The sequence below is a fragment of the Zootoca vivipara genome, chromosome 16, assembly GCF_963506605.1.
Source record: "Zootoca vivipara chromosome 16, rZooViv1.1, whole genome shotgun sequence".
Taxonomy (NCBI): domain Eukaryota; kingdom Metazoa; phylum Chordata; class Lepidosauria; order Squamata; family Lacertidae; genus Zootoca; species Zootoca vivipara.
The window spans coordinates 22,141,302-22,168,829 of record NC_083291.1 but is presented as its reverse complement, the minus strand read 5'-3'; the positions used below and the strand labels follow the sequence as shown (position 1 = coordinate 22,168,829).

General features: G+C 39.4%; 1 protein-coding gene across 1 annotated transcript; it reads right to left on the bottom strand.

Annotated features, from left to right (window-relative positions):
* Window positions 1-291: 291 nt before the first annotated feature.
* TEX15 (testis expressed 15, meiosis and synapsis associated) lies at window positions 292-26,251 on the bottom strand. Its single transcript, XM_035097180.2, has 8 exons — window positions 26,146-26,251; window positions 22,584-22,749; window positions 21,345-21,591; window positions 19,998-20,144; window positions 14,556-14,718; window positions 6,906-12,550; window positions 4,756-4,820; window positions 292-1,408 (listed from the first exon to the last, which is right to left on the bottom strand). Exons 1-8 carry the CDS (start codon window positions 26,249-26,251, stop codon window positions 292-294), a joined length of 7,656 nt encoding a protein of 2,551 aa, XP_034953071.2.
* Window positions 26,252-27,528: the final 1,277 nt, after the last annotated feature.

Genomic DNA, 27,528 nt, shown 5'->3' with positions numbered 1-27,528 from the left:
AGTACAGGACCAGTCTGTTAACTTTCAAATGAAGTTTATTTCCTTCAGGGCTTTTTTTAAAAAAATTCTTAAACCACTCTCCTAGGATACATTAGTCCAAGGTCTAGTTCAGGTCTGTTTTTAAAGGAATGAAACCTTTAACGATATACAAAAAGGTATTTTAAGCATCTGACTCATGTAAAATGTATCATGTTGATTTTGCTAGATTTTTACTAGACACATACTAAGGGGCAACTAAATATCACTTTAAAAAAAAAAAAAGCCCGCTCATTTTAAAATTTGATTTAGTTCCTACTGTAGAGCCACATAATCTTCTGAGCCATTATTGGAAGGATACGGAAAAGCAACTTGTGCCCAAGGCTGGTTTTCTGTATACCACAATGGCTGTTGCCAATTGCTATATGGAAAGGCCATAGCAGAACTGACATAACCATACATTGGATAGGTTTGGGCTAAGTTAAACCTTTGTGATTCTCCAACACTGAAATGACTCAAAGTCTGTGAACAAAACATACTAGACTCTGTGTTATACACCATGCTTGTAGTTGTGGACATGCCAGGTGTCAGCGGATGCATTTCACAGGAATTTAATTCCTGGTATGTCTGAGTTACTGAGTGAGTATTGCAATGATTTTGATATAAGTACCAAGAGTAATAAGGATAAACTGCACCATAAATATGCACAGGAGAACTCTGCAACTGAGAGGTTTCCTCAGTCTCTTCATTTTGATTTAAAGGTGAAAATTTGGTTTTGTTATTTTCGCTGTATGATGGTTCCATCTGCAAATGCTCCAATTCCGTGGCTTTATTTAGTTCTGTCATCACTGTGGAATCTAAATTATATGTGGTTGTGCAGTTGGGGGTCGCATTTTTTTCCTGTCCACATTTCCCTTCATTTCGATCAGATTTTAGAGGTGAACTCAAAGCTGTGCTACATTCAGGCATTAAATGTGAAGCATTTCCCAGGACATCTGATTTTAAGTTATGGTGCTCATTTAGCATACCCAACACAGAATTAGCAGCATCTCTAGTGGGAGAGTTTTCAGGAGATTGTTGTAATAACTCAACTGTCACTGAAGGTAAAGAAAGACTTTCACCTCCCTCATTGTGGGATGCAATATATTCTTGGTCATGGTCTTTTGCATTCCAGCTGCTCTCGTTGAAATCTTTTAGATCTGCTAGATTCTGCTGACCAACTAATGTGTTTGAAAAAAGGAACTTTGTTTCTGAGACCTTTGGTGAAGACTGAATGCTTTCAAAGGGATAAGCAGCTTTCAAATCTTTTAACTGTGAAGGTGAGATCGGTGCTGTCTCTCTCAAACTGCCAGGTTTTTTATTCCACATATTGTCTGTTGAAATGCTTAACTGTAGTTCTTTGTCTTTAGGGAAATTATATTTTCCACTCACTCTGCAAAACAAAAACCAAACTTTTTTTTTTAGTTAGTGATTTTTGAAACACGAGAATATCAATGGTCTATTAGAATTTGGACCTGATCTGCATTTACTCTAAGATGCACAAAAACATAAATTGTTTATGTATTTATTTCTAAACATTTGCTTGGTTCCTATTTTTATAATCTTGTAATATATTTTGTTTCAATACAGTACTAACACTTCAAGGTGGAAACATTGCATCACTATTCTCCAGCTGCCTTAAGTGTGAATAATGGAAAAGAAAAGGTGTGAATAATGGAAAAGTGTGGGTAGCTAATCTTACTAGATTCATCAAATGATCTGGGCATGGGTTATCATAATAAAAAAATTATTAGCTTGAAGAAAATGTGAGAAAAGCCAGCTGGCTCAGACCAATGGCCAATCTAGTCTAGCATCCTATACACACAGTGGCCAATTAGACATCTGTGGGAAACCAGCAAGTAGGATTTGAGCATAAAAGCACTCTCCCCTCCTGTGGTCTCCAGCAACTGGTATTCAGAAGGATTGCTGCCTCCAACTGTGGAGGCAAAGTTCTCATAGCTAGTGCCTTTTATAGTACTCTTCTCCATGAATCTGTCTGATTCTCTTTTAAAGCCAAACAAGCTGGTTTGCCTCCTGTGGGAGTGAACATACTACATCAGGCATCCCCAAACTTCGGCCCTCCAGATGTTTTGGACTACAATTCCCATCATCCCTGACCACTGGTCCTGTTAGCTAGGGATCATGGGAGTTGTAGACCAAAACATCTGGAGGGCCACAGTTTGGGGGTGCCTGTACGACATATGGAATAAATTTCTTTGATCTGTCCTGAATTTTCAAACACAGAGCTTCATTAGAAATCCATGAATTCTAGTGTTGTGTACAAGAGAGAAAAACTTTTCTCTATCCAATTTCTCCATGCGGTAATTTTAAAAACTTCCATCATGTCACCTCTTGCTCCCCTTTTCTCAAACTAAAAAGCCCCAAATACTGCAGCCTTTCTTCATAAGGGAGTTGCTCCACCCCTTTGGTAATTTGGGTTGCACTTTTTTGAACCTTCCCCAACTCTACAATATGCTTTTTGAGCAGTACAGTACACCAGAACAGTACACAGTACTTCAAAAGTGGTTAACCATAGATTTGTACAATCACATTATATTATACCATATCATAATCACATTATCATCAGTTTTAATTCCTTTCTTAATGATCCTTATCATATAATTTAACTTTTCCACTGCTGCTACATACTGGGTCAACCTCAAGTTCTTGTTCCTGAATTGTCACTACCAATGTAAATGTGAAATAAAGGGTGTGCCCCCTCAACATCTACCGCTTTACAATTGTTTACATTCAATTGCATTTGCAATTTTACTGACCTTTCACTCAGTTGGAGGGGTCTTCTTGGAGCTCTTCACAGTCTCTTTTTGTTTTAATGACCCTGAACAATTTACGCAAGGTGTATGCGAGAGAGAAACCTATTGGCCTATGTGTGCAGAATATTAAAATGTTATGTCCATTGCCCAAATGGGCAACCTTAATCCCTCAAAGGGTGTAGGGGATGCCTACCTCCAAATAAGGGGAAAGCTTTAAAAGGCATTTAATAGATGGAATTTATAGAACTAAAAAGCAAAAACAAGACAGGCTGAAGACCTCTCAAAAGTATGTTTCATCAACTTTAGATTTCGTGAAGATCTAATACTAGATCTAATACTGTTCAGCAGACCTTCCCACAGGCAACACAAGTTTCTTCCATACAAGAGCACACAAATCATGTAATAGGAGAAAAGAAACAAAAATGTGAATGTTTTGCTTAAAATTTGTTCAAGAATGAAATTTCTTTCAAGAAAAACACATGAATCCTCAGAGATAAATAATGTTTTATCAGGTTACGTTTTATGAAGAGATTACTTTTAAAGTACAAGGGAGGCTGTTCCTTGACCAGATCTATCTAATGATATTCAAATGAACCACTTGTATAAACGTGGATAACGGAGTTTATTTTAACCAAGGTCTACAAGGAATTTCACATGAAAGGCTACTTCGGCAGCTGGTTAAAAAAACATGGCACACCAAAAAAGCAGGGAGAAATCAACCCATTTGTTCTATCAATGCTTTTTACTGTGCAATGGAACTTTCTTTTCTCTCAGTGTGTATCCTCTAAATCTGTTCTGGCATTTCCCTCAACCCTTTGAAACAAATCACAGGGTTCAAGTGGGGAGACAGTACGTACATGTACTGTCTGTCTGTAAGGCATGCATTAATTGGCTTACCAATGCCTGGAAGTCACATTAGCAACACAACTATTTTTTGTGAATTGCCAGTTAATAATTACTATACTCACCTGCATTTCATGTCCACCTCTCTGTTTACATTCTGTTCTAAATGTGTATCAAATAACATTAATTAGAAGTCTTTTTAGATATGTGCACATTATATGCCAAATACTGTCTTTTCTCCTTTACCTAGAATCAGCCATTACAGTACCCTGCCACAGTAGGAGAGATGAGAAGCAGGGACTTTCCCTCACCTCTGAAAGACCTGTCCCTGAACTGTTTCCATCCCAGCTGCTTTTTATTTTTAAAAAAGTACTATTTAACTTTAAGGGGCAGTATCTGAGTTTGCTTCCCTTCACCGCCTCCTCCTACCTATCCAGTTTTCCTTTTGTAGTTGGTCTTTTAGATTTTAAGCCTGGGGACAAGAATTGTCTTATTTTAATTGTTTCTATGTAAGCCATCCTGGTTGCCTTTCTGGTGGCGTTTTGTTTTTTAAAATCATTTTAAAATCCTATGCCCTTTTAAAATGTGAGGGGTTTTGGGGGGGAATGGGTGCTTATTGGGTTGTTGCTTTTATTTTGATTATATTTTTTGTGGTTTTATATTCTGGTTTTGTTCTGTGAACAGCCCTGAGATCTTCGGATATAGGGCGGTTTATAAATTCAATAAATACGTAATTTTTTATTGGGTTTTCAAAATACAAGTACAAACCAAAACAGAATAAAATAATAAAATAATCTAAATATAACTCATAAAAATAAGGTAGACAGATGGAATTAAACAATCCAGCAAAATAATCGAAAGGATAATGTCCAGAGTTCCATATATTGATTGATGCCTTAGAAAGCTGTTGTTGCAAGTGGTGATTACAAACATATGCGATATAGTTCCACCTGATAGCATGAAAGGCCTGGGAGCCTTTCTGGTTGAACAGTGCGATAGAAATCCTCTAAATAAAGTTCTAACACTGAGAAGGGCCTGATCCACAAAATTTGTATAAAAAGTTATGGAAGTAACATGTTTCAAAAAAGTCCACTAGGCACTGTTACTGTTTTACTATTTATACCTTAAAATCCTGCAAGTTTCTTCTTCGTTTATCTTTTCTTTGGTTGTCTTCAATGAATCAGCAATCTAGTAAGTTAAAACAAACTGATGTAAGTATATTATGCACAATAATTCTTTTAACACTTTTCTGTAAGTTCTATAAAATGTAAAAACAATGGGAAAGCCTTTTGTGCTGTTGGACAGGACAAGATGTTAGATTAGATCATGAGACTCTGTTCCCATCATTCCTGACCACTGGGCCCTGCTAGTTAGGGATGACAGGAGTTGTAGTCCAAAAACAGCTGGAGATGCAATTTTGGGAAACCCTGTTTTATCGATGTTACAAATCACTTTGAGGGTTGTTTTCTTCTTTCTACAAACAGTGTATTATTTTTATGAAACAAAGAAATGATTATATTCTCTATTTCAATTCTGCAAACAAAACTTCTTAACTGATGTAAATTTCCTTGCTAATTCCAGGTGTGCATACATTTCCCTTCTTAGTCTTGCACATACACTATATAAATTAAGTAAAGTTTACAACTCCCTTCCCCCCACCTTATACTGTATACAATATCAATGTCTCACATTGAATAGAACTGATCCGTAAAAATGACTTTATGATCTGAAAATAGAGATGCATGTTCTTTTGTAAACCAATAAAATCTTTAATAAAAGGGGGAGGAAAAACATCTCCCTTCTTAGTAGTATCTTCAGATACAAACATTTAATTGTATATGAATCATACAATTAAAGGCAGGATTATTATTATTATTATTTGGGGGGGACCTCTCCAAACCTCCATAACTGCAATAATATGTGGGCTAGTTTGTAACACCAGATTATTTTCTTTTTTTCTTATTTTCTTTTACAAAACCATAATAATGTTCCTTATGGTGGCCTTACACAACATTGCTCCAATGCTCACTATCCAGGTGAGCCTAGACCAAAACTCATTCACTATGTGATTACTTTTAGACAGATTCAAACTCAATGTTTACAAAGGTTTGAGCTTTTTGAGACTGTTCTATTTAAACCCTCACAAAGATTTGTAATGCACTCAGAAAGATACAAAGGATGATTTGCATCACTCCAGGGGTCTAATAATATACCTTGGATTGGGCAGAACATGGATAGCAGGCAGGCAGTAGAGGGCACTTTTGATACCTTAGCACAGGGGTCCCCAGACTTACCCGCCTTTGGGCCGGTGCCCGCCGCGCCGATCGCGCGGCGGGCTGGAGGGCGGGGGGAGGGCGCGCGCAGTGGGCCGGAGGGTGGGGGAGGGCGCGCCAGTGCACATGCACACACCCATTTACTGGCGCGGTGGCGCGCTTCCAGGCCGAAAAAATCGCCGAAAATTGTTTGTGCGCATGCGTATGGGCCTCCCCCGACCCGGAAGTGCATTGGAAATGACCTCTTCTGGGTCGGGAGAGGCCCATACGCAGGCGCAGAAACGATTTTCGGCGATTTTTTTCAGATCTGGAATGGCGCCGCTGCGCAGCGCACCGCAAGAGCGGGCGGCGGAGCGGGCCGGATTGGGAGACCAATTGGGCCACATCTGGCCCGCGGGCCGTAGTCTGGGGACCCCTGCCTTAGCATAACATCTTTTCTCATGAGGAATGAGATTGGTCACCACTGCAGTAGTCCTAGTCCTTTGTGGGGAAAATTAATCCTGCAGGGCTGAGGATTGTTTGCCACTTCCTACATCCTCTCCATGCCCCAACAAGGAGTTTTGGTGTTGGGAAGTGGGGAAGGCTGGGACAGCCCTGCTCCCATCAATCCTACATTTTTGGAAAGCTCTGATTGAATATTTGCAACATCCCTATTTGCAAGATTTGGTAATTTAATGTGCCCTTAATGTTCCTGGAATGCCACTAATACTACCCATCTTCCCATAAAAAGCTTAGTTAAGACATAACCAGCCACTAGACGCCACAATACAACTTCCAGTATCAGAGGCAGAGTTTAGAAGCAATATTGCAAATGCTGGGCAATATACATACATTGTGACTAGTAGCCATGTGTAATGCTTGCAATTTTTTTCGAAGAATTCTATCACCACATTTGTGAACAAAAATAATACATTAAATATATTTAGAACCAAATAAAATTATGTATCATTGTCACTATATCATTCTTTAAAAACAAAAGTGTTGAGCCAAGTGGTTTTACCTTTATCTTTTTTGTAGGCGAGGGATCACTCATCTCCTCAAATGAACTGGAACAATCTTCTGAAGTGATACTGGCAGGTCTTTTGTGTTGAGACTGGTAATCTGAGGCCTGGGAAGCTGGGAGGCCACTGCTGCACATACTGTGTTTGGGGCTATGTCCTTCAGCAGTATCCAGACCTTGTCTTTTCAACTGGCAAGATTTTCTCCAGTTTTTAACCATTTGATATATAACCAGCGGCAAAGGTGATTTTTCCTGTTTAGAACAGACAAACTTCATATGCTCAATAGTCTTCATTATTTTCATTATGTGAGCCATTTTCCCTATATCCTTCCTTTCACACATCATCAATTTGTCAAGAAGTGAAGAAAACTGATTGTAGTTGCATTCTAGTTCAGACACAGTACTTCCATAGTTTAAACTTATAGTATACGGTACCAAGTTGACACACATAGAACTGAAGGACTTCGATGTTTGCAGCAGGTTTCTAGTTTCTGAAAGTTCTTCAAACTCTCTCTTGAGAAGATGAAGAGCATATGACCAATTCAAATTTCCTGCATAGCCATGAATAGCATCCCACTCACCTTTAAGTTCAGAGATGGAAGAGTCTATAATTTCTATAAGGTTGCCTTTCCGGTAAGAGAAGGAAGCCATTTTTTCTTGACATCGAAAAAGTTCAGGTACAAGTGATGTATCAAACCATAACAAACTTCGAAATCTTGGTTTATCTACTCTTCTTGCTATTGAGTTTTCAAGAAAAAGAACTGTTTCATGTACCATTGTCATTTCAGCATACACCTCAACAGCTTCTGGTTTCAAAATGACAGGATTTATGCCACCACTTTTCAAGAATCCCAGCACATTTTCTTTTGTGATTAAAACACTGTCACTCTCTTCCTGTAAAATCTGAAAATACTGTTTCAACATTTCCATATGCTCTGTACATCTACACACGAGCTGTTGTAATCTCTCAGTATCTGAAGACTGTGCTTCACCTAATATTTCACCAATAAAACCAATATCCTGGTGTACAATGAGGGACTTTGTAATACAATAATTTGCCTCTTGTTGCTTGCCTGCCATTTCACAATTACAAGAATCTACTGAAGATTTCTTGAAAGTCTGTTCTTCAATAGCACTGTGGAGGTTTCTTCTTCCAAACTCCTCTATCATAAGCTGATAAGTCTCATAGAGTTTAGATAGGTCAGCTTCATTTATTTTGATTGATTGTCTTTCCTCACCTTTAAAATCTCCATTTATAAACTTAACTCTTTCTGTCCAAGCAAGACTTTTAGCAGCATCAAAAAATATGTGCTCAAGTCCAAACAGTGATGCTTTTATATTCACATCTTCACAAGTTTTTATGAATTCTACCTTTGTAACAATAATCTCCATTATGAACCAAAGATGCTCTTCCTTTTCTGCCCTCAGATTAATGCCAGGAGTTTGAGATCTGTTTATTAAATCTACTGTATTTTTTCTTGCATGTTCTAAGTCATCAAGAGTATCTCCAAAGTTAGCTCCACAAACATATGGGACAGAAAGGAAAAAATCAGAGAAATTGGAATTGCTTTTCATTGCTTGTTCACATTCCTCTATTTCTCGCCTCAACTTCAAGAAGGAATAGTAAGAATTATGTTCCCAGCTTGTGTTATTAAAGGCATCCACTAATTGTTTGTGATGGGTTTGTAACTCATCAAGAGCATTATATTCTAGTCTCCTTTGAAAAGCAGGATAGAAATTTGATTGTTGTTGGTAACCTGACTGCCCACCAAACAACTCCCTACACAGTGAATCATCATACCAAAGCAAGCTTCGGAAGGTTGGTACACCTTCTAAAAGTCTCTTCTTATTTTCAATGAATTCAATGGTTTCCATTATGATCTGTAGTTCAATCAGGGATTCTATAGCAGAAGGTTTCAATTTATTAATAGCCTGCACCCTTCTTTCAGTACTCTCAAGTATCTCCCTCGAAACCAAGACATGTTCAAAAGAGCATCCCTGCTTTTTTTCGAAAGCTCTAACGAAGGAGGGAAGAACGCTTCTGCAAAATATAACTTGTTCAAGTAATACATTCAAAGATGTGGCTTCATCTGCCTTTCTCAAGATCTCTGATATTCTAATGATAAAATCAAGGGATTTTTGTTCAAATCCTACTTCTGGATGTTTGATGTCATGACTGAGGTCTCTGCAGTTGTTAAAAGGTTCATTTGAAAAACAGTTATTTTCCAAGGACACAGGAGAAAGTTCGTAATCATTGGATGAAGCTTTGGCACTCAAGCTTATCTTTATTTGTGGTGCTGGGGCTATTCCCAGAGCTTTGTTTTCATCAGAAAAAACATTTTCCAGCATTATGGAAATATTATCTGCTTTTAAAATGTTCACTTTTGCAGAAGATTCTAATGCCGCTTGAACTGGTATGGCAAATTTAATTGCACTTGCCTTGATATCAGAGTCACAAGTCCTTTCATCTTTTCTTTTGTCTTCTCGATTGACACATGACTCCTTTTTCTCAACAGCTGTATTCAAATGTTTTGCACTATCTTTGCTTGTACATCTATTAACTTCAGAGCTGATGTCGTGCTCCGTGCTTACCATGCTGGTATTTATATTTTCTTGGGTCTTATATCCAGAGATGACATTTAAATGAATCTTCTGCTCATTGCTCATAATGTGTTTGTCACCGCTTGGCTTTGTACTTTTCAATTCCATGGTATCTAAGCTAGATTTCTCGGAGACTGTGTGAAGTTTAGTTAGTTTTGCATTTCTCGCGTTATCACAGCTACAAGGCATATCTGAAACGCAGTTAGATGAGGATACACATTGTAGGACTTCACATGATTTTGATGATTCACTTGATTTCTTCCTTCCCGCTTTTGATAATATTTTTAAAGATTTCTGAACCCTCCGATGTGCTTTTCTTAAGTGAAACATTGCTCCATCTATTTTCTGAGAAAGGTGTTTGTTTTTACATAACAATGCTTGAGTGTTAAGAGTATTCAAAACATTCTTAATATACTCTTCTGACTGCACAAATGTTTCAACTTGTCCCTTGGACATTGAAGAAAATACATACTTCTCATCTGAATTGTTCTGTTCTTTCCTTCTGTGATGTTTGGCATTTTTCTCCTGCAACCATTTAATATCCATTTTATGTCCTGAACATTTCCCCATATCTGTCTTCATTCTGGAAGAGCTATGAGGGGAATTCAGTTTTGGCTGAATTATGTTGGTGATTGTAATCTGCAGGTCAGGACATACAAACAATTCAGGTTTTTCTTCCAAATCATTTTTATTCTCCTCCACAGAGGGATTTCCAGACACCTTTGTATTCTGACTAGGATTTCCTAAGAGATTATCCCAATCAATACGCTTTTGTAAAAAATGATACTCATCCATTTTCTCCAAATAATTTTCATGTTTACATGGCTTCTGTGACGTGGAGATACATTTTTTACACTCTCCTAATGTATTTTCAAAGTCACCAATGATGTTCAGGTTCTGGTCATTGCATTTTACCTCTAAATCCTGTTCAAATACTTCTAGACAATCATCTTCACAAGAGGAATTATTGTTCAATTCTTCAAAATTTGCATTTGAAAGACCTGAAATCTCTGAGTGAGATTGAGCATTTTTAAATTTTGTATACTTTATATTCTCCAAAGGTACAGGAACAGAGGTACTTCTCACAGAGGCAGTGCAATCTTTTTCTTGACAAGTCACCATGTCTGTACCTTTAGTTAGAAATGCTTGGTCATGCAGGCTTTCACATTTTTCTTTTCTATTGTTTCTTTTTATCAGCTTTGCTTCTGTTGTTGAGCCTCTACCTTGACCACTGAAGTTGAAGTCAGAACCTGAGCTTTCTGAATCCAAAATTTCAGGGTTCATTGAAGTCTCCATACAGCATTTTATATCACTTATCCCGTCCTCCTTGACAGAATCTTCTTTTTCTGATGTTTCCTTTGCTGAACTTTCTGTTGAGGAAGGCACCTGCAATGTAGGGATATATCTTTTACCTTTTTCTTCCAACTCGCTTGTGCAAATTTGATCAAAATCATTGGTATTTGCTGTGTTGTTTGTTTTATAGTTCCTTTGTTCATCAACAAATATTCCTGAGGAAAGAAGACACTCTTTGCTATCTCCAAAAGTATTTTTATCCAATGAAACTGACTCAGGAAAACACACACATTTTCCATTAAAATTTCTCAGTACTGTGTCACTTCCACAGGAAGCTGGGGATTGATGCATGATTCTCTCTATGATAGAATTATCTTTTACTTTCTCTATAGTACTCTCTTCTTTTTCACCTACTGAGCTGTTTGCTACTTCACATGCTGTATATATTTGTTTATTAATCATTACAGGTGCTTCAATCTTGTTGAATTTTTCAAATTCTATCACTGCATGGCACACATTTTGTTCAAAATTCTCTGCATCCATTTGATTCTCTGTAGACTGCTCACTGAGATCTTCATCCCAGACTTCTCCCATAACCTTTTCAGAAATATGCAGTTTTTTACAAACTTCCGACTGCAATGTGTAATCGTGGAGACTACAACTGTTAGCATTATCATTGTGTTCTTCCTCTGATGAAGTAAAATTGTTTTGAGAACATTTTGTATCCAAATTGGTTGAGCAATGCATTTCAGAAATGTAAGCATAATCTTCTTGTAATTGGCTCTCCATTTCTCCTCTATTATCCATCTTATGATTGCCAAATGCTGCACTTTCTGGATTTTGGTCTGGAAATTTCCATTCATTAATCAACGTTTTAGAAGGATTTAGGTGTAATGAGGGCAATTTTGAATGTCTTGTTCCTTTTTCTCCTTTTACATATTCCATAAGGGTTCTGTTTGAATTATTAGTTTTGCAGACCTTTGATCTTAAAGAACTATCACCTACATAGGTTTTCAAACAGTGATCTGTATTAGTATTCTGAGAACCCAAAATGTTTTTCTTGACATTACTTAACCGTTGCTCACCATTTACTGGGGAATCTTTATTTCTGTTTAACACAGATGGCAATATAGTCCCTTCCAAATTTTCTTCCCAAGATGTTTTCTCCATATATTGCTTCTGACCAACTGCATTCTTGGAGTTAAGAAGAAAATTCTCAGTTACAGGATATGGCATGCTTAGAGCAGCAGATACTTTCATTTCCAAGTTATAGTCCAGCTCATTCTCACACTGTGAAATCCCATCTAAGATTGCTTCTCCATTTTGCTTCCCTAGGACCTTTTCCCTTTTTGTTAACCTTGGATCCTTAATCAGTTTTGAAGTAATTACAGTACTTGAGCTGCTATCACAGGCAGGAGGAACTTCAGGATGAGTTTTCAAAGGATTTTTATTAGAGTTTTCAATATGGGCACTTCTAACATTTCTGCTGACATCCGGATCAGGGGAACAATGAAGATTAATTTCATTTGTTTCTGTATGTGTGGAATCCCACCTTCCAGTAGATTTGGGCTTGTTTTGGGTTTGAACTATAGAGCTGTTCCAGTTCTGTAGGCCTCCAGAAAATGAAGGAGATGCATTATTTTCTGAGTTTACTGCACAACCTATCATGGGCTTTCTGAAATGTTCATAGATGAGTTGGCTTTTGCCTATCCTTGTCACTCGTGTACAGTTTCCCAGTGGTAGTCTTCTTCCTCTTCCTGTAAATACAAGGAAACAGATTAAAGTATAGGGTTGTGAAGGTATTTTTGACCAAACTATGTGCAATATTCTTCAGGTTAAAATGTGGCATTCTGGGAGTGATGCTTCCTATGACATCAAAGAACAGTTGCGAACTGAAACTTAAGTAGACAAATTGATGTGCCTAACACTTAAAAAAAACATTAATCTTCTTTTTAAAAAGAACAAACTGAACATTCACAACATTCTGTGAGGGAAAAGGTCAGCCTGGATGGAATATAACTTTGCATAGACAGACCTTAATGAAGGAATGGCTACACAGACAAGGGGAGAAGAAGAGAAAAGAGAAGAGAAGAGAAGAGGAGAAAAGCTAGAGCGCATCTGACATCAGGCATGGGAAAGGAAAAACTGGAGTGCATGACTTAAGAGGGCACTCACAATGGTTCATCTGCAGCTATGGCTTGCATTCCGCCGTTTTAATTTGGCATCATATGCAAGTCATGCTGCTTTCACCAGAGATTTAAACATCAAATTCAAGCTGTGGTTGCAAAGGCACAACTGGGAGCATTTGCTGCCATGGCTTTACCAGTGCCATGCTTGGCAATGTACGACATTAGTTTAGTGACAGATGGGTGTGGCCTGTCCAAAGCAGTGTTGCAAGCCAATTGGGGAGGCCTGACAAGCCCAGTTGTGCCAGAAGTTTCCCTCTGCTGGAATAGGCAGCAGGCTCAAACAGGGAGGAATACCAGATGGCAAAAATAAGCTGTATGTATGTTTACTTAGAAGTAAGTTCCAATGGCTTCAATAGGAATTCCTCCTAAGTAAATGCACTTAGGAATCGCTGCCTAAAGGAAAGAAATGCAAGAGAAGCCAGGTGAAAGCAATAAAAGGGGATTTAAAATTTTATTTTGAAGACCACTCTAGATCTAAGGGCAGAAAAAGCTAAACCTTGTTGCCAGAAAGAGTGGCAAGATGACAGACAAGAGTACTAGGCAGGCAGGGGAAAATGGTAGAGAAACAGAATACAGCGGTACCTTGGGTTGCGTACCTGATCCGTTCCGGGGTGCTGTTTGTAATCCGAAAAGTATGTAACCCGAACAGCGCTTCTGCGCATGCGCAAAAGCGTGATATTGTGCTTATGTGCATGCACACGCAGCAAACCCGAACGTAAACAATTCCGGGTCCGCCGTGCTCGTAACCCAAAAGTACACAACCCGAAGCATACGTAACCCAAGGTATGACTGTAGCTGAAGGACACAAGAAAAAAAGGCAATCTAAATAAACAAAGACTTGAGGAAACAGCTGCATTCACATTAACCCATGGTTTGTCAGAGACTTGGGGTCGGGATAGGCCAATAGAGGGCATTATCTGTAGTGGACCCTAAGCTGTGGAACTCCCTCCCCATGGAGGTGCATCTGGTTTCGGAGATTGCAGAAGACCCTTGCTTTTAACACTTGAAATATGTATGTTTTCAGGACCCATCTTATTTTTATGGCTGTAAGCTGTTTTGAATTGTTTTCAAGATTGTATTTTAATGCTGTAACCTGCCCAGGGACCTTAGGGCAATAACAAACAAACAAACATGAGATGTTTCACAGGTGAGCCAAGCCTAGTGCCATTGTAGCATAGGGGAGCATCTAGAGTGGCTGAACAAAGCATGGTTAAAACAATGCTGTTAGGGTTCAGACATAATGCCAAACCATAGCTTAAAGCAAGTTACATTTCATGAGCCCAGGAAATACATTGCTGTTTGTTTGTCATCCAGGAACAAGTCACAGATAGTCTGTTGGACTGGGTTCAGACATTTTAAAAAAAACAACCTACACTCTACCTAAAAATATGGGCAGTGCTATGCATGAACCAGGCCTGTAGGTAGTGGAAGCATGAAGCTGAAGAACACAGGAGCCTAGTACAAAACAGAGTTTGACCCAAGAGTCATACAAAACAGGAGGGGTCGGGAACAGGCATAAGTGTATTAATTTATGAATATGAAATACACATTTATATAATCAGCTTACCCACATGCTTAGGCAATTTTTGAGGTCTGCACTGCGAAGATGTTGAAGCAGAGACAGTTGCATTTTTCTGATTAATGCATTTTACTTCTATTACTGCATATGGAAGGCATTGCCTAGGCTTGTCCACTGGTTTTGAATGTTCATTGTATTCATAAAAATATATCTGAAAATATGAAAAATATCACAAGAATATCACTTGCAGGATTAGTAAAATTGCATCATAGACAAAGACTGCTAAAATAACTTCAGGTTTTGGTCATATTTCAGAAAAATTGACTTGTACAACATCCACTACTTTAAAAAATATCTCTCCTTCCATTTATAACATCATACAAAACTAAAATTAAAGAAAAAAAATCTAAAATCAAACACTATAGTTATTGTGGAAGCATTCAAATATTTAATTTAAGAGCTTGAATTACTAGTTATTTTATTGCAATTTTAATATTTGATTATAAGCTCCCTTAAACTCTGAAAAGGCAAGGGTAGATTTTTTTTAATTTACATTTTTAATTTATATATACCTGTTCCCTCTCTCATTGAGAGCAGTCTTTGCAGCTCAGCTGTACAGCCAACATTTCCGGCCTCTAGCACAGCAGACATAACTCTCTCTTCCTGTGCCAAAATTCTTGCAATAACTTGGGAGCCTATCAGCAATAAAACTGGGCTTCCAACAGGCAGGGCTCCCAAGTTGACCTGAGTGAAGACTTGGCCCAGTCAGGTCCGCTCTGGGGTTATAAAAGTAGGGCTTGCAATGCGCTCAGCACCAGAGCCTTCAGTTAGCACATAGTTGAAGAGCTGATTCTTCAGATACCAAGTTCTCAAACCTTGACATGCTTAAATGGTCATAACCAGCACTTTGAATGGGTAAATGAAACAGACCAGTAGCCAGTGAAGATGATAACGGTACTGTCATGTGCTTGCAATGCTCTAATAGTAAAAGGGACATATTCTGCAGCAACTGAAACTTTTGAACCACCTTCAAAGGCAGCTCCACATACAATGCTTTGTAGTAATCGAAATAGTAAGTCATACTGCTTCCTGTAGCAGTTTCCTGACCTGCCCTCATCCTAATTGTCAGTCCTGCCAGAAGCAAGAGCCCTATGTGCACCTAGCACCACAAAGGAGTCCAACTAGATCTATTACAGAAGCATTATCCCCGTCTGCATGAACTTAAACTATAAAGCAGGAATGTCCAACTCCCAAGAGACTGCAATCTACTCCCCGTATTAAAAAACCTGGCAGTGATCTACCCATTGTCATTGGAGGGAGGAGCGTGCGTGGGGTGGGTGGATTGCCCAGAGTTATTGAGTTTTTTGGGGGGGAGGGTTACACAGAGTTTTTAAGCATTTTCCACATAACTTTTTGTACACAATAAGGACCCCGCGATCTACCACCATCAACTGGGGATCTACCAATAGATCGTGATCTACTGGTTGGACACCCCTGCTATAAAGCAATTGCTACCAAAATCATAAAAAGCTATTGTAAAAGTAAGTTGGTTAGAATGAAATCAACCCCCAAGTTGTTACAATCATCACACATAGCTCTTTAGCCATATGCAGACATCCACATCCCATGAGAGATGGGGGATGGGGATGATGGCCTGGCCCAAACTCATCCCCTCCGACTCTGGTATTTGCACATTAGATTTTAGTTTTACACAAACACACACCCCTTGTTATTCTTTTTATGGCATTTTAATTTCTGGTGTTCGACAAGTTATTCACTGTTCAGGCTCGTGCTCAGATAAGGGTGACGATAAATGGGTGTCAATGCTCTGCTTGAGTCCCAAATTATGAACTGTTGAACTGGACAAGTTCCCATCCCTTTGTTATGTCTCCCACTTCTTCTGGCTATAGGTACTACTTGGTGAAAAGTTCCCAAATGGTCCTCCAAATCCAAGGGTGTGTTTTTATGTAGCTTATATAGCAGAATTTTCTCATGTGCTGCTAACTGTAGGTCTTGTATCCAGTTTTCTGTGCCTGGTGTGACTTGGACTTTCAGTGTTGGGAGAGCTACTCATTTTGCTGCGAGCATGGCTCAATGAAACCTGCCTTCCTGGCAGGTATGTAACCAATGATGCCTCCTATTTAATAGGGATTTGTCCAGAACCAAGTTAATTCTGGTCTGTACTTCTGTCCTAAAGGGTTTGATTACTGGGCAGCTCCATAATAGGCGAGTTAGGCCTGCTTGTGACTGTTTACATGAATAGCAATGATCTGTGGGTGTTAGGTCCATGCATGCATCCAAGGTGTGTTGGTGTCCTGTAGGAATATATTCCAAGTCTAATGTCATGAGTACCTTGTTTGATAAAACATGGGTCTTTTCCCCACTGTGCAGTTATCAAGACAGGCTTCTAATTGTTGGTTCCACTTATGTCTAATTGGCCTTAAGTGTTTTACATACTGTGTATAGGGACTTACTGAGTTTTCTTGAGGTGGTGATGGTATGTGCTGTTTGCAAGAGATCCGGAGTGTGTCTGCTGCATTCGGGACATCTGGGCCAAATTTTGCTCATATATTATCTTTAGGTCTTGTGATTTATGAGGAAATTGTTCCACTTAGTTGTGCATTTTCTGGTGTTAGCTCGATTGGTAGAGTATTACCTTGAGCATGGCTTGAATTGTTGTGAAAAGACGCCATACAAAAAAAATTATGTATGTTCTGTGAGAGATACTCACGCTCCCCATGTTTTTCATAAGTCAAGATTTTCGGCTGTTATATGTGGATTGTGTCTGACGGTGAGGTGGGCAAATGGGTCAAAGTGCATTTGGTTTGCTATTGCCACCCAGGCTTGTGCGATAGCAGCTATGATGGGAGTTTATGTTGCAGGGTTTCCCAGATGCTTATAGAGTTTAGTGCTGCCCAGTTGTTTAGCTGACAAAATCTAGTTCTATCTGCCTACTGTGGTATTTCATAATCTGCTTCCTGTTGCCATTGTGGAACTTGTGCAATTAGATACCGGTAATACTTATAAGTTTGTCATTGGGAGCTGTAGTTTGGTGTATGCCAGATGAGGTCTGTTTGCAGCTCACAATTTATTTCTTAATACATCAGTTGGAACGAAGTATTTCCAGGGCAGTTGGGGGTAGGGGTAAGTGGGAGGCCCCGAAACACATATACCAGTCTGGCCAGAATGCTCTTTTTAATGATGTTTATTGCCCCCCCCCCAGGATTATTGTTAGACTGGCTCAGTGTTCTAGGTCTAGGCCTGCCTGTATTTTAACAAGTGTTTCTTCCATACTGAATTTTATCTAAGTACATCATCTTTTTCCACTTTAGTGGCCAGTCTGTACAAGTGGCTAAAATATTTATTAAATTTATATACCGTTCTATACCAACAGGTCTCAGGGTGATTCCCAGCAGTGTTTGAAACTCCCATTGTTCTAGGCACATTTTGTGACAGGGAATTTCATTAGTGCAAGCCGTTTCTGAGCTCTGCGCCTCAGATTTCAGACTGAAACTGCAGAGTGGAAGGAAAGGAGGCCCCTTTTCTGCCTCTCCACTTCCAGCTACTCTGAAGACTGGAGAAGAGACCCTCTTAAGACTATTAGGGGGGTGGGTAACAGAAGGACTAGACCAGGCATCCCCAAACTGCGGCCCTCCAGATGTTTTGGCCTACAACTCCCATGATCCCTAGCTAACAGGACCAGTGGTCAGGGATGATGGGGATTGTAGTCCAAAACATCTGGAGGGCCGAAGTTTGGGGGTGCCTGGACCAGACCATGTGAAAAATGAACATAATATTTTAGCTGCAGTTCATTCATTTTCAGCTTTGTATTCTTGTTATAAAAAAGTGTGCCTAGACATTCCGTTGTTGCACCCATAACCTAGGTTTAAGGTGCCATTTAGCTCCTAGCTTTCATATCTCAGTTTCTAACACTGGCTCCCAGGATAAAACTAGAATATAAAACTACAAAACACATAAAAACAAGAACCACCCAATATCCCTCCAAACACATTTTAAAAGAGCCGCAGATGTGAATCAACCAAATGCCTGGTCAAAGGATTGTTTTTGCCTGGCACCTAAAGGTGTATAATGAAGGTGCTAGACAAACCTCCATGGGGAGAGCATTCCACAGACAGGGAGCCACTGCAAAAAAGGCCCGTTCTCATGTTGCCACCCTCTGGATCTCTTGTAGAGGCACATGAAGGAGAACCTCAAAAGATAATCTCAGGGTCTGGGTAGGTTCATATGGAAAGAGGTGGTCCTTGAGGTATTGTGGCCCTGGGCCATTTAAGGCTTTATAGGTCAAAACCAGCACTTTGAATAGGCCCTAGAAACTAATTGGTAGCCAGTGCAGTTGGACCAGGATTGGTGTAATATGCTCAAATCCTCTTGCTCAGGTGAGCAACCTGCTTTTGAATTCTGCACTAGCTAAAGTTTCTGAACCGTCTTCAGAGGAAGACATATGATTGTCATAAATTTGGGGACAGAGTTCTGTGGGTCTACTGAAAGAAAGAAAAAACAGTGTGCCATCTGCAAAAAGAGCTATCTTGTACTTAAATCTGAGAAGATGGGGGCGTTGTGGTTTGGGAGACATGCTCTGGGTGGAGATGGGAAGTTGCACTCCCCCTAAAGCACCAAGTTTGCAGATTGGGAATGTCTCTAGAGTTAACACTAGCAAGTGTAGGCTGTGGTCAAGAGTGCTTTTTATCACCTTAAACTAAGATGTGCTCTTTGTGGGTCTGCTTTGAAAATGGTTTCTAAACTTCCATGGCTGCAAAATGGAGTTGTGCAAATGTTTGGTGGGGGTAGGCCAGGAGAGTTTGACACGTTGCACCGATTACACTGGCTCCCAGTTCACTTCTGCATCCAATTCAGTGTGCTGGTATTAACCTTTAAAAGTCTAAATGGGTTGTGTCTGGCTTATCTAAATGACCACTTCCACCAACTATCAGCTACCTGTAGCTTGCTTCTTAAAATAAACTACAAAGTCTGATTGAGTACAAGATAGGAAGAGAGTTCTACAACTGCACATTACCCTAAGGAATTACCAGATCAGAGTCTGTGTTTTTCACATTTCAAATCTCATCACAACCCAATGGCAACAATAAATACCATTCCTTCATTCTCCATCTGAGGACCTCCTCCAGAGAGGGGATCTTCCCTGTCATGGGGGTCTCAGTTATGGAGTGCCCTTTTCAGAGAAGATAGTTTGGTGTCAACATGTATTTTGGGTGTCGGGCAAAGACTTTATTAAGGTGGGCATTGAAGCATGTTTTAAAATTTTTACAAAACAGTTTTCTAGTTTTGCAGCAGCCTCTGATGATTGTACTGTTTTTTAAATTGTATTCTGCACTCATCCTGTTACTATAAAAAATTAAAAATAGAATATAAAAATTAAAAAAAGAAAAAACAGTTTCAAGAATACAACAAGCATAATGAAATATATGACATCTGCTTAGGTCACATGTGCAAAAGTTAAGGATTCCCTACCAAAGAACCAATGGCCTGGTCTTCCAATGAATCCTTAACTGAAGGATGCATTCTGGACATGTGGCAATCAAAGTTTGGAGTTGGATCCAAAGCAACTTTCTTTTTGCCTTTAGGAGGCTGAATTTTTTTCACTTTTCCTAAGAGAACCTATCAGATTAAATCAAAGAAAACAGAGTTATTTTCAGTAAAATGCTCATATGATAGCATTCAGTTACCTAGCTGGACATCTTTTCCTATGAAGTAACTATATGGAACAAAGTGCTTTTTTAAACACAGAAAAAAAGTTCCACTCCCCTTAAGAACATATAACTACAACCCCCCCCCCCCAAAAAACCAGTCAATGTAAAATAATGAATGGTGATAATAACGAACATGAAAATAAAATATACACTACAGACAAGTATCAAGAAGAAGAAGGAGGAGGAGGAGGAGGAGGAGGAGGAGGAGGAGGAGGAGGAGGAGGAGGAGGAGGAGGAGGAGGAGAAGAAGAAGAGGAGTAGTAGTAGTAGTTTGGATTTGATAACCCGCTTTATCACTACCCGAAGGAGTCTCAAAGCGGCTAACAATCTCCTTTCCCCTCCTCCCCCAAAACAGACACCCTGTGAGGTGGGTGGGGCTGAGAGACTTCAAAGAAGTGTGACTAGCCCAAGGTCACCCAGCAGCTGCATGTGGAGGAGCGGAGACGCGAACCCGGTTCCCCAGATTACGAGTCTACCACTCTTAACCACTACACCACACTGGCTCTCAAGAATCCACTCCTATATTCTGATTTCAGATTTCTTTAAAATAAAATAAAAAAACCTCACCCATAGAGGCTTCAGTATAAAAACTTAATAACTGGAGTAGATATAACATTTGTCCAAATGCAAGATATTTAAATCCTGCATTGGAATTGAAAATATAAATTCTTGAGATTTTAGTAAAAATGTATATGAATCTGAGGTATACTAACCACTATTATCTGATGGTATTTCTGCGTTAGATTATAAATGAGGACTGCCCTTTCACTGTTTGAAGATGGCCTGTAATTACCTCTTTGTTGTGATTGGAACACACTCAGCACTTAACAAATCCAAACTGCTCCTCCCAACATCATCGTCTGACCCACACATTGAGACTATAAAGCTGCACCTGCCTAGCTGGCCTTGTGCATGGAGCCAGTAGCATTTCAGAGAATGGTCCCAACTTTCAGCATCTTACCTAGCAACCTAAATTTGGCTTCTGCATACAAAAATGCATTATATTCAGAGAGAAAAATTATTGGGAGAAGAGATTTGGACACAAAACAACGACTCCTCATGCTACACAACACTTGCCTATTATTTACCATTTCTGTATAACACTTACCCTGAAAATAATTATATTTTCTATTGGGATTGAGTGTTCGGATGCATAATTCAGAGCAACATCAATGTGTCTGAATAAATATATGCCAAATTGAGGATTTCCAAGTTGCTTCATAATATTTTGTTGTTCTTTCTTGGAATGACCAGTGTGCAGGCCACTCTGACAAATGTTTGAGACTTCCTTGTTAGAGACAAGTAAAAAGCTAGATGTTTCTTTATCTTGCCTTCCTGCTTCACGCAACTTAGTCCTAGCAATAAAAAATAACACATAATAGCATTTCCAAATAATTTTATACATTTCAGATAAATGCTTCTTCACTTTATTAGATTATAAGCAATTTCATAATACTGGCATATATGCTTTGCTTTATACCCACTTGCAAGAAAAGGTAACAATCTGGCCCTGACCACATTGCAAATGGATGGTTGCTTAATAGTTGCTGGTTTTCTTTAATACATTATAATTGGCTGTTTTAGTATGATGGCTCTTCTGCATGCTATGGATTGTTTTATATCCAAGAAAGAGAGCCTGGGTCTGTCTCTAGATACTGGTAGCTACCTATCTCTAAAACTGAAAAAAATGTAATACTATTAATCTTGTTACTACAATCCATTGAACCATGTGAGTCTCAAGGAGGTGGATGATTCAGGATGAATGGGCATATATTTCCTGCGGAATAGAGGAGGTGCATATGTGGTTCAGGATGGGGGGGGGGGTTGTAACAAAAGGGAAGGCAGGTGGTTCAGGACCGGAGAAAGAATTGCCTAAGTGGGACTAGGAGAAACCAGAACTAAACTTCAGCATCTGTGTTCAGTTATGACCATGGATAGCTAGTTGTGTGTGTTTGATTTTTCTGGTAGGGCTCCTATAGCTTTTGCACATGTAATGGACAAGCGTGTTGGATTTGGAATGGAGAAGAAGACATGGGTTCAAATCCCACCCATGCAGTTGGGCTCACTAGGTGGGTTTGGGCAAGTCAGTCTCTCTTTTTCATAGTTACAGGTAGGTAGCCGTGTTGGTCTGAGTCGAAGCAAAATAAAAAAATTCCTTCAGTAGCACCTTAAAGACCAACTAAGTTTATATTTTGGTATGAGCTTTCGTGTGCATGCACACTTTTTCATGTAATTGTTTTTAGAATACAATGAGAAAACACCACATATAAACTTATTGGGACTAAGGACGGAAGACAAATATGATAAATAAAATGGATCAATTTCTCTTCATATAAGCACAATTCACCTCTTTGCAACAAATTCTTCTTCCAGATCTTTATTGTGAACCATTTTCATCTTACTGAACTGCCACAAAGACTCGAGGTTACATTCTTTGTCAAGGCAACTTTGACTCAGCCGTTGTTTAATCTCATTACAGTCTCTTTGATTATTGGAACACTCTGTTAGCAAACCTAAACACAAATAAATAAAAAGTTTTAAGAAATCTATTAGAATTCCAGTCATGGGGATTACTAAGCAACACTGGCAACACAGTGATGGTCACAGGCAAAAGAATCTCCCAAAGAGATTACTGTCAAGTTACAAGGTTTAGTAAAAAAAATCTCAAGAGGGAAAAACTTGCTTAAATTAGGTCATTGAAATTAATTCATTGCCAGTTAAAGTAGTACAGTATCTATATTATGCAGGGACACATGTGACACTGCTTGGTTGAACATCCTGCTGCTTAGGTACTAAGGAGTTTCCAATCCAGCTTCTGTAAGGAAAGGGAAGCTGCCAGTTTTGGCTTGGATTAAAATTTGCACAGTGGCAGCGAAAGGACTGAGAAGAAGTTCTAGGATATAAAGAAACCAGGGGGTTCCTTTTTTTCTCCCCCGGCCCCTCAATATATGTCTGTGTTTCCATCAATCTGTGGGATACAAGATGGAGAGGGTGGGATGGAAGGGTGGAGGGCAAGGAGAGCAAAACTTTAAAATGGGGGGGGGGCAGCCAAAAGGAAAACACAGTGAAAAAACTCACTCAGGTGATCTAGCAAACATGAGAGCCGAATTGTCCAGGGGCAAAAAGCAGATCGTGCTTTGTTTTGTTTTTTTTTAAGAAAGAGCTAAAGGCTAACAAGAGCGAAAGAGGAAGCCGCTCAGCAGCTGATTGCAAGAGATCGGGGAGGGAGATAAGGGACGCTAGCTCCCTTCCGGCTACCCCCTTGCCCAGGCCTCCATTGTTGAATGTTCTGCAGAGGGAGGCTGTTTGTTTCCCCAGCAACATGTGACTGGCTGATTGAATTATCTGGTTGATTAGATTATCAGAAGTAGCAGAACTGTGAGTTGAACAGGATTTTTCCCTTTGCAAAGAAAACTCAACAACTTTGAGCTGATCCTTTAAAAACGGGAATTTTCCTCTTTGCAAAAGAAGCTGCACAACTGTGAGCTGACCCCCCCCTCCCTCAAAAAAACAGGGCTTTCCCCCTTTCCTCCTCTGAAAACTAAGTGCGTCTTATGGTCTGGTGTGTCTTTTGGAGCGAAAAATACAGTAAGTCAATTGCTTTGCATCTTTTTTTTTTAGGTACAGTATACAAGTGCCTCTTTACTTTTCTTGCTCTTAATTATATTTTGCTACAATTAAGACTACAATCGTGACCATGTTTACTCAGAAGTACCATAAATCTCAATGAACCTCAGTGAGGCTTACTGCCAGGTAAATGGGGTCAGGATTTCAGCCGCAATCTGCTACATTTTATGAGTTTTCAAACTCAGTTGAATGTATCATTCAATGCTGTTCTTTCCCTATGGAAAGAGGTCCCTTTGTCAAAGTAGGAAGAATCATCTGGCTCTGACTACCCATTATTGACCACCTGAACTTTCTGTCTTAAAAGAGACATTAAATTTAAAATTACCTTCCTTTCCCTCACCCTTCAGATTTTCTTGACTTTTAACTGAACTGCTAAACGAAATGTAGCTGATGCCCGAGTAAGGGAAAGGAGATAGGATGGCAAGTTTATAGTAGCCAGCAAAATCAAGGTAGCAAGAGCAGCTGCAATCCTAACCCCATTTACCTGTGAGTAAGTCCCTCTGAATACAATGGGACTATTAGATCTGATTAAGTTTGCAACCATGGATAGCATTATGGTGGCCAATTAGGCACTTCATTAAGTTTGATTTTTAAGCCCCTGGTTATTTTGCTGCAAAAGACTAACAGGGCATTCCCTGTAGAAATTAATTAAATTTGAAAGGCAATACACAGAGGTAACAAATTTGTAAGTATCTGTTCGTGGTTGAGTTATGCATGTCTACGTGCTCTATAAAAGCTACATATGTTTCTGTGTTAGTAGATTAAACGGAACATAAAAAGGTAAAGGGACCCCTGACCATTAGGTCCAGTCGTGATCGACTCTGGGTTGCGGCGCTCATCTTCCGTTATTGGCCGAGGGAGCCGGCATACAGATTCCAGGTCATGTGGCCAGCATGACTAAGCCGCTTCTGGCAAACCAGAGCAGCGCACGCCGTTTACCTTCCCACCGAAGCGGTACCTATTTATCTACTTGCACTTTGAGGTGCTTTCAAACTGCTAGGTTGGCAGGAGCTGGGACCAAGCAACGGGAGCTCACCCCGTCACGGGGATTCAAACCGCCAACCTTCTGATCGGCAAGCCTTCTGATTAACCTTCTGATTAACCCACAGCGCCATAGACTTGTGCAAAATAAACCAACTGCAGTGGTAGGAAAAATACCAGATGAAAGTACAGATGAATATTGGAACAGATTGAATCATGTTGGTGCATCCCTAATGGGAGCAGCCATTTTTCTCCATACAATTACTCAGGAAGTGGTGGCACATCATAGTGGAGGACAATATTTAAAGCAGAAGGTGGGAATCCTTGCAGGAAGAGGAACCTCTACTTACGGACGTAATCAGTTCCGGAGGTCCGTCCGTAAGTCGATCCAGGTCACTGGTAGAAGCACCGTTGTGCGCAGGTGCATTTGGCGGCAGCGCACTTCTGCGCATGTGCAGTCGGTGGCAGCCGCTTCTGCGCGTGCATGAATCATGGCAAACCCGGTATTTACTTCCGGGTTTGCTGTGGTCGCAACTTGGATTGGGCCCTAGTAGAGGTTCTACTGTACTCAGAAGAATCTGACATCCTAGGCTTCTTTGGGAGGAAGGGCCGGATTTAAATTTAATAATAATGATAATAGTATTAGCATCTGCCACTTCCCACAACTGGCAAGGATGCTTAAACACAAGTAAACCATTAAAATTCTCTTTGCAAATGTGACTTAATTTTGAATATGATACAGAATAATATACAAAAAATTAATTCAATCTTTATTGAAAGATTATCATGGATAATGAAGGTACATCTCTGTTTGCATTCACATAATAGTATTATTGAATAAAAAGGCTGAAGATGGGCTGAACTAGAATAAAAACATTGAAAACAAGAATAAATCCAGCACAGACAAAAGCTAAACCTAAAATTTGAAGGCCTGGCACAATAAAAAGGTTTGGATTTGTTGACTAGAACTGTAGTTAAAAGGTCAGGCAACTCATTTTAGGGATAACAATCCATAACATTATGGCAGAAAGCTCTGTCCTATGGAACCAATAAGTTTACTTCCTCCAGACAGGGATGCTACCACAGCCAATCATATGGGGAAGCTCTTCAGAAGAGAGGAGAGACAAAAAGGCACAGGTAGTGTCAATTCCTATTATAAACATCAGAAACTGTCAGGATACAACTGACCTGGGAAAGTATACATTTCTGAAGTACAATCACATTGTTTCGTTGCTTATTAAATTATGGCAGATCTATAACACATGATCAAAAACGATTATTTTGTTATTTGTCTACTGTACCTTTATCAGGAGCTCTTTTAGGGATGGTAAATTTTTTCAAACGACTTTGATCTGGCAAAAATATACCCTTTGCATTTGACGTTATGTTTTTCTGTATCACGTCCATCTTTGGTTCCTTTTCTATTTTGTCTTCAACCTAAATCAGTAATGAATTGCAGAAACTGTTATTAAAACTGTAACTTGTTTTTTCTTACTTCCTCCCAGTCTCTCTCTCTTGTCCCATAAACCTTGAGCCTGAGAGCAGAGAGTGTCCCCAATGAAATTTGTACACCACTCTGGGAACTCTTGTGGACTGAAAAGTGATAAAAATGCCAATAACCGTAGTAGTAGTAACATTTGCTTTCTACACAATTACTTTATTGTCTCTACATATCTCCCATCATTGCCCATTCTGTTTCTGTTTTTAATTCCTACTGCATCTGGATGTTCAAATTCCCTATTAACTCTGAAGCAGGAATGACTCTTTTCCACCCCAAAAGTTTAATAATAGAAGAATGCATTTCAGTGCAGGAAAGTTAAAGTCCCCCCCCCCCAAAAAAAATACCACTAGGCTCAGTAACTGCCTATGGTAACTGCAATTAAATTGGGTTATCAGTTGTTACTTTTGTTTTGCACTGAAGAACATGCAGTAATATATTTAAATGAGAGATGTAAATAGAAATTTAAAATATGTGTAAGCATATTAAAAATTAAATGTAAGCATATTAAAAATTGCAACTGCTTTTATTCTTGCACTTTTATCTGAAGTATCACATTTCACAACTGTGGTTTGTATCCCAAGTTCTACAGAGTAGACCCACTGAACTAAATGAACCTAAAAAGGTAAGAGGTAAAGGACCCCTGACAGTTAAGTCCAGTCGCAGACGACTCTGGGGTTGCGGTGCTCATCTCGCTTTATAGGCCGAGGGAGCCAGTGTTTGTCCAAAGGCAGTTTTCCCAGGTCATGTGGCCAGCATGACTAAGCCACTTCTGGCGAAACCAGAGCAGCACACAGAAATGCTAGACCTATTAATCTACTTGCACTTTTTTTGGCGTGATTTCGAACTGCTAGGTTGGCAGGAACTTAGGTTAGTCTTATCCATTGATTTCAAGGGGTATACTTTGAAAGTTGTTGAATGCAACCGTATAAGGTAAAATAATCAACCAAATACTGTTATTACTATTTCAGAAGCAATTCTGAGGGGCGTTTTTTTTTTGTTAAGAAGTTTAAATTTACATGTGTGTGTTTTTTACAGCAGTAACTCTTGAGCTAAGGGAATGAATTATGGTGGGCTGTTATTTATGAACTAGGCACTAGAGGGAGATACAGTACGTGTTTCCCAGCCAAAACAATGGCACAGAAGTCTCCAACATTATTATTTCCATTCTCTACAAAACTGTATT